Source organism: Rhea americana, unplaced genomic scaffold, assembly GCF_003343005.1.
Source record: "Rhea americana isolate MKP2758 unplaced genomic scaffold, rheAme1 scaffold_69, whole genome shotgun sequence".
In the NCBI taxonomy this organism is placed as follows: domain Eukaryota; kingdom Metazoa; phylum Chordata; class Aves; order Rheiformes; family Rheidae; genus Rhea; species Rhea americana.
The window spans coordinates 3,530,088-3,538,291 of record NW_028186856.1 but is presented as its reverse complement, the minus strand read 5'-3'; the positions used below and the strand labels follow the sequence as shown (position 1 = coordinate 3,538,291).

The window sequence follows — 8,204 nt, the reverse complement described above, 5'->3', positions numbered from 1 at the left end:
AAAAACTAAAGCATTTGTACTTGACTTGCTAATACCATGTTGTGACAGCACCCTTTGGCTGTATGCAGCCGTGCTTTGGAATTGGGATTTTGTTCTGCAGGACTAGCGGTTTCTTATCAGAATTTATTATACTACTTACTTTATATATATATATATATATATATGTATATGTGTATATTTATATAATTATCCTCACTCCCTCACATCATCTCTAGGTGGCAGGTGTCTGAATTTTAGTGTAGTGTTCACTTGCCACCTCATTGTCACAAAACAGCTTTATGATTAAAACCAAAGTCATTGTTCCTCATATGAAAAAGACATCATGTATTTCACAGCAGATATTTCTATTTCTATCTTGCCACCTGTTTTATTGGAAAACTATTGCATAAATTAAGCTTGCAGAACRAAGTCACAGAGTTCACATCAAATTGCAAGCAGAATGTGCAGTTTACACTGCTCTTAACTGCAGAGAGAAAAATAAGWGAAGGCTACAACATTGACTAATACTCTAGCAGCTTCTAGTACTAATAGTCTAGCAGCTTCCCTGACACTCCTGCTTTGCAAGTGTCACTATCAGACAGGCAGTAGGAATGCTAACTGGAATGCAGGAGCCTGGGATTTTCAACTGACTRGTACAGTGCCACAAAGGTCCGGTCAGTTCTGGAGGACAAATCCTTAGAACAGGAGGTTCTGGGAGTTGAGAATCAGTTTTGCTTTCATCTCTGCACCACCATGGAGTTTCAAGTCCAACCTTCCTCCCTACACACACACACACTACATGTAACTGATGTGATCATTAGTGCATTAATGCCCTTTTCCAGCATTACCCCTTTCAAAACAGGGCCCACTAAGACCTCTCTTCCTATATATCTATCTTTCTGCTAGCTGACAAGTCCCCTTCTTAGGGACACAAAAAAGGGAACATGAATAAAAAAAAATAAAAAATAATAAAAAAAATCTTTTAATAAGGCTCCAGCCAGGAACTATGTAGATCAGGGCTTCATCCACAAGCCAGAGAAACTTATTGATCTCATGGCCTCTTTTCTGTCATCTTTTTAACCAGAGCAGCTCCACATACAGAGAAGAGGCTATAGGGCAAGTGATTTGTCCTACCACCACAGTCCCTGCTCAACCATCTCTTCTTTCCTGAAGGACCCAGATGAGGCTGCAGACAGGGAGCTCCTGGGCCACCAGATATGCYGCTATTCCCAGCTGCTGATAAGCATAAGCCCAGGAACAGAGTGGGAGCACACATGCCTTCCCAGGGATGCAAGCAGATGCTGCTTGTACATCCTGTCTTGATATTATCTATGTGCTCATAGCATTTTGGATATGTGATGGATGTATCAGTCTCCTCCATCATGAAAAGCTTGGGGACAGTAACAGAAGAAAGGATAGTGCCCTCAGATGCCTCCACATGCTACTTTAGACCCACTCCAGTCAAACTATCAGCCAAATAGTTTTAAAATAAGTGTTTGCCAATTACATTACTGAGGTTGAGAATGTGATGCTCTTTACTTCTGATGCAGTTGAACCATGAGACAAAATTGCTCGAACAAAGATTACTTGGTGTGAGCATTAATTCCTTYATGGTGGTTTTATGGTTTAACCCTCTCTTGAAAGCAATCAAAGCAGTCTGGCAGCAAAAACAACTCTTAAGTCCAAAAACTGCTGGTTAAACTAAGCTTTGAAGTGTAGAAGTAATCACTTACCTGYAGAGTCCTGACTCAAAGTTTCTTGACTACTACTGATGTAAGAAGGCACTGGAGTGATAGAGAGTGAAGCTGGACAGGATAAAGGATGTGCCAAATCATTTTGAGTAGGAAGACATTGACATACAGGAACAGCAGCATCTTGAGAGAAAGTGAGAGGGAGGTGAAGGTCCCCATACACACAGGGATTTTTCCAACGAAGCAGCCCTACTGCAGGAGCACCAACAGCATCAGGACCTGACAACAAAAATCTAGAATTAAAACCTGTCTGCTTATAATTTTGGAGAAGGACAGTAAAATAAGATTAAAATAGGAGTAAATATTATGTTAGCTTGTCCCCTTAGAAGGAATGGTACATTTTAACCTAGTTAACTCTCAGTAATGCTGAGAAACGCTCATCTAACTCRAAGTACTTTCGGTACGTACTCTCTTTGTAGTCTCCGTAGCATTTACAATGAAATAAGCCATCACATTTCCCGATGTGAATCTACCTTTTGCTGTTGTCCTGCTCACACTAAGATATCTGCAGGGCCTTGTTTGCACATTACAATCTGGAGGTTTCTCAGTGAGACTAGTAGGCCAATGTTGCCAATCATTTATCAACATGTTCGTAATACAAAAAGGCAGCACCCCCCAGCTCCAGCCAGATTGAGAGCTCAGCAGAAACCAGGCACTGGGAACTACGGCTGCTCCACTGACCCCTCAGACGCTGCTCTGCTGTCAGATGTCCAGACCACCTAGATGCAACCCTTGGCTCTCGTGCTGCACACCTCAGCAATTCTTCTCTTATCTACCAAGTACTAGCTTGAGCTTTTTTTTCCGTCTATTTTTAGATTTTCTTTAAATTGCTTTTTTATTTTACCTAATTTTTAAAAAAAATATTGCTTTTTTTTTGGGGGGGGGAACAGAGGGTAACATCTATGTTACCTTACTATAACATGTTATCTATGTTACTATGTTACTTAATGGTATTGTGACAAACCAGTAGGGCTTATGGCAGTATGCCACAGGACTGTGGGGTACTGCTCCCTTGTAGAGGTCAGTCCACTTCAACTCTCCCAGCTTTGAAACTTTGCTTTTAAAACTTACCTGTATACTGCAAAACAAATGGACTTACTATGTCTGTCCCCTGCAAGAATTCTCACTTTTGACAGATCCTTTTTAAGAAAGCCTCATATTATCTTATTTTCTTCCTAAATCTCAAGTCCATGACACTTGCAACACCAGTAGCAGTTGGATAGGAAGTGTCCTGCCCACAGAACTGGACTATTAAGTGCAGGCAAATGTTTCAAATCCATCATGGTCCTGTGAGCAYGCTCACAAAATTATGGCAATTTTCACTTGAAATTACAAATGCTGCTTTGTCAAACACTGAAATATGATGCATAAATGGAGCTYAGACTTTCAGATATGATCATATAACAAATCCTTCTATGGAAAATAAAGCATTTAACTGTACATCATGCCAGACYGGCACAGCTAAGTCAGACTACTGGCTAATAATTTCTACCATAGCAATATGAGAGTATCTGACTCCATACTACTGTTTAGTAACTCTAAACCCAATTCTAGCAGATATTATATCTAAACATCAAACRGGGGGATGGGGCAGGTGGAGGGAACAACAAAACAGAAATTGTTCATCAGATTTTTCTTAATAGGAGCCTCTAGGCATTAGAAGATAAACCTCTTAAACTTSTGTGCATCCAAAGACTTATTTGAGCTAGCTACTAGACAGACAGATACAGCAGAGGCCATCCAGTGTGGCCACTCCTGAAAGAGAACTGGGTGTCATTGCAGAAAGTCCAATGAACTACAATAAAACATCGCTAGATAGTTGTGCTTTATAGTTAAACATCTGCTGCTTTGCTGTTTATTTTCAGCACTTTCTTATACCRAACTTTGCCTCATGCTTTTATAGAAACCCAGGACCGATGAATTTTCTAGGAAGTTAATCTCCRATATATTATTAGATTTCTGTAGCAACTATGTAACATATTTGGACCTGTCAAAAATACAGTGGAGTTAGCAACAGATGGCTTTGTCTAGATAGACCTACAGGTAGAGAGCTTTTTTCCTCCAGCTTTACTAGGTGCCATTAGGATTTCTGTACAAGAATAGCCACCAGCTTCACTTTGGGTTTTACCTGCAAGGGATTATATGCCGCAGCTGTAAGCATGTACCATACAGACCATCCAAGACCAAAAACCTAAGCTACTCTATGAAAAGTTTATAAATAAAATKTCTCGTAACGCACTGCCTCTCAAGTGAAGAGAAGCCCTTCAGGGTTTTAACTGATGTGACCAATGAGATTAAACAAAGCAAACAACCACTTTCTCTTTGGCCACTTCTGGTAAAGGTCTTGTAGCCACATATAAATATATACTGTCAGTATATATACATTTCTGTATGTATTACTTCTATTGGATAATTATTTTTAAGTGCTGTTTCATATAAAATATATGAAAGTGCCTGCACGCGCATGCRCGTACATACACGCAATTCTATCCCTTCCGCCTGTATTCCAGCCAGCCCATCTCTAGGATGACAGAGCTGGGACACCGAGGAAGCGAGAGCAGTATTTTAAGCTGTTAAATCACAAAGTTGTAACCACAGTTTCTTCTGCGCTCAGTGAAGCCACAGAAAGCTTTGGGGAAAAAAACGACCCTGAAGGCTACACTTAAGAAAATGGAGACCACCTTGAAAAGYGGTCAGAGTTCAAAACCGTGTATTTCAGTGCAAGCCCAACACCAGGGCCGTTGCCGAAGTCCCAGCTAACCTCGGAGTAGTAACACACAGGTTACTACCTTGCTTGACTGCACGCTACGGGCACACACTGCTTCTGCCTGCTTTGCTGAACCACTGGCAGCAAACCGACAGCTGAAACAAGAGTGTGTGCAGAAGTAATTTACTATATACATATACATTTTTTAAAAAGTTGTGCCTGYATTTTAACAGTTCTAACAGCAAAAGGAAGCAATATCTAGCTCTTAACACAGCTTCTCAATCCCAAGGCAAGGGTTACCAAGAAATATTTAACAGGACTGCTTAGCAGAGCAAGAGAATTTACAGTGGGAAACAGCAGTATTTACAAATTACAGTGGTCCTCCTGCCCTTCCCCAGGTGTTTGAATACAAGTAAGCTTTGCAAAGGGGGGGGGGGGAAGCACATGCACTCTTTATTAGCAATAGGTATGTATGTTAAACTATATATCCTGAAAATGCTTCTCCCAGTGCAAATGAATGCAAGGCACTTGATAGTCCCTTAGAGCTTTTCCATGTGCAAAGCCCCAAGGAGAAGATCCTAAGACCTGAATATGGATACAAGCCTCTCCACCACCCCCCCCACACACACACACACACAAGTTTTCCAAGGAGATTTCCCCTGTGTTGCTGTGACTGTTAGGGACAGGAGTAGTGTTCAGCATTTCCCGCAAAGGGGCTCGATTGGCACCGTGGGGGTTTCTCCCACTGCCGTGCCAGGGTTGCTCCCAGGTTTGGCCCCTCACACACACACACACACACACACACACACCCCTCCCCAGCTCAAATATTCTCCCTGCAAATCTAAAATTGTGCATCTCCTCCTGAACCAGTAATTCTCAAAAATAACCCCTGGTCCTGCTCTCTCCAACCAGAAAAGTGCACCAACCACATAACTCAGTAAAACACCATTTCTGCTCCCTAACATAACAGGGCAGAAACTAAGAGGAAAAATGAGTTTACCCTTGATGGCCCATGACCCCCCCGTACCTGGGCGCGAGACCGAGCCTGTCGCAGGCTCGCAGCGGCCCGTCAGCTGTGCCCTGCGCGCCTGCAGCTCCCTCCTGGTYGCTGGCTTCTGGGCAGCCCCCATTTCCCAGCGCCTTTCCTCCCCTTCGCTGCTGCCTGCCGGGAGCCTCCTATTTGTGCACCAGCTGCCTCCTGAAGCCCACAAGCTACGTACTGGCCACGTGCTAGAAGCTCAGCCTTGCCATTTAAAGCTTTTTTCTTTTTTTTCCCCTCCTCTCTCCCCCCTGCTTTTCCATCTGCCCATGAGTCCTGATGCTAGCAGCAAGACCCACCTCTTTCCTCCTGCAGCCACGGCGGAGCGAGAGCTGCTTTCTCACTGCACGTGGCTGCTCTGCAGGGAAYCAAGCTCAGACGGAGGGGAGAAAAGCCCCCTCATGTGCTCGGGAGCATGGGGGTGGCAGAGACACGCACACCTGGACAGATAACGCCTGCCAAGGCAAAATCCTCTCTCTGCAGTGACAGCAGCGGGGACAGCTRTCCATCATGGGGCCATAAGGAAAGTTCAGGATGAGCCAAGCGTATCCTCACAAGATAAAGTACATTAAGCAACAGCATATATACTATGAGCGAGTCACCGCATAGAGGGACCCTGAACCAGTAATCCTCAAAAACAAGCCCTGGTCCCTCTACAACAAAACAAGGGCAAAGTCGAGAGAYTTGGGCATGAGCGTTTCAGCTCTACATTGCTCCCTGCCCCCCAGCTCCCTCTCCCACCGCACACATCCCTGCTCAGTGCACAGGGCAGAAGAKCCAACAGACCCATCAGGCTCTACGTAAGCACCCAGACAGGCAGGCAGCCCTGGGCCCAGCCAGGTCTGAGACCACCCAAACTGCACAGCCTGCCTGCTCCCTGCCAGAGGTGGGAGCCCAGCAGCAGGTGCCGGGCTCGCTCTGTGCATGGAAGGCTGCAAGCAGGCTGGCTGAGGCACCTGAACCACATGCGGCCACTGGAAACTCATAAAACTCCTCCCCACTCTGGTCCTGCCTCACCAAAGTCCCTAGCAAGAGGAGCACCACCACCTGGGGAGGAAGAGAAGAAGGGACTCATCCCTGCAGGTCCCAGAGGATGAGGGCACCTCCTCGTCCCCTAGGATAAAACTCCCAGAGTCCCAGCACTATTTTCGGATTTGTCCCACAACGATGACTCCAGGCTCAGTAGCSTGGGGGTGGAGGGCAGCACAGGCACGAGGGTGCCCGAGAGCAGTTTGCCCTGCCGCCTGTTCACCTCAGGCTCAAAAGGAACCTGAAATACCTCCCAGGTACATCTGCTCTAGAAAATATTCTCTACAGTCTGGCTGACCTTTCTAAGGCATTAAAGGACCTCAGACACCTAATTTCCAAGTGACTTTAGCAGACTTAGTCTCAGTGCCTTTTGTCTTGTACAGATACTATGATCCCATCTTCAGGTGATCTATTTGAGAAGGATACTGTATCCTGAAGATGCAGGATAATTTTGCTGTTCTTCATTTTGACTCAGACATTTATGCACATGCTACTAAATGGCAGCTACAAGCTAAAAGATCTTACAGCAAAACCAGTAGCCAGTACACACAACTGATAAATAAAATTAGTAAAGAAAGCTTAATAAAAAAAAGTTGCGTTGCATTATCATACTAAAAAAAAAAAGCATCTAGTAGAAAGGAGGTGGGGGGACAAAAAATAAAAACAAGGAAAAAAGGAAAACAAGTCATGCACCAGAAGAAAGATAGAAGTGGCAGTATAAAGAGCATTTGAAAAAAGGATTTGGGGAAAAGAGAGGACAGTCTGTCCCAATATCCCCAGGCAATAAGGGAAGAGATTTGCAAAAAAAAAAAAAAAAAAAAAAAAAAAGCTTTAGTTCACCTAGCACCCCTATTTTCAGGGCTTATGAATTTAAAGGAAGGATCTAGTGGCAGACCTCCCATGCGAGCGCTGGATGCTCCACCCATGGGGATGCTTCCACGTCGCTCGCGTGCTCTCCTGTTGCACCATTTCCACCGACTGAACAGGCTCTCTCTGTGACCATGGTTACCATACCGTGCATTGGCACGAGATGTCACAGAAGGTTGTAATAGCCAAGTATTGTACAGAAAATATTAAGAAAGAATATAAACATGTACACAGATGCAACAATTAAAGTTGTCCAAACACTATCCCTGTGCAGTTAACAAATTGCMAACATATCTGTTTTAACATCCTTAACTATTTTCCTTTCTCTGTTTTTTTTTCCCCTGCATATACAAGTACGTACATATTAAAGCACATGAATATGTGCTGGGAAATAAAGCTCAAAACATTTTTGAAAGAAGAGATTGTATCAATACATTTCAAAGCATTTTTACAAAGTATTTTAAGGTCTGCTAATGTAATCTACTGTTGTATGCGGAGCAGATGCTAACTAGCCTGGACAAAAAGAGATTGGTTGTTTCGGCTTTTTTGAATTCAGAAGTATTTTTTCAGGTGAAATCAGTTGGGAATAGATGACTTACAGGTGACAAAGAAAAAAAAAACAGTAACAGACCACAAGTATCATTCTCCATTATGTAAAAAAAGACACAAGCCTCTATCAGCATTTTTTTTTCTTAGTCTCAGACATTTCTAGTACACATACGTGTATATAGATATATTTAGCCAAATGGGATGACGGTAATTAACTTCAAGAAATTCTATTCTAGCTAAGCAGATTTGACATYCACACACAGCATAAAAACTGAAAGTGCAT

The 8,204-nt window shown here is 43.5% G+C and overlaps 1 protein-coding gene across 1 annotated transcript in view; it reads right to left on the bottom strand.

The window, feature by feature from the left end:
• ANO4 (anoctamin 4) overlaps positions 1 to 5,567 on the bottom strand; it is a 214,499-nt gene extending 208,932 nt beyond the window's left edge. Inside the window, exons 1-2 of the mRNA XM_085321380.1 lie at positions 5,465 to 5,567; positions 1,713 to 1,949 (exon numbers count right to left, since the gene is read on the bottom strand). Of these exons, the coding sequence (XP_085177506.1) occupies positions 1,713 to 1,949; positions 5,465 to 5,567 (340 nt within the window). The remainder of the gene's footprint in view (positions 1 to 1,712; positions 1,950 to 5,464) is intronic.
• Between the last annotated feature and the right edge of the window lie 2,637 nt (positions 5,568 to 8,204).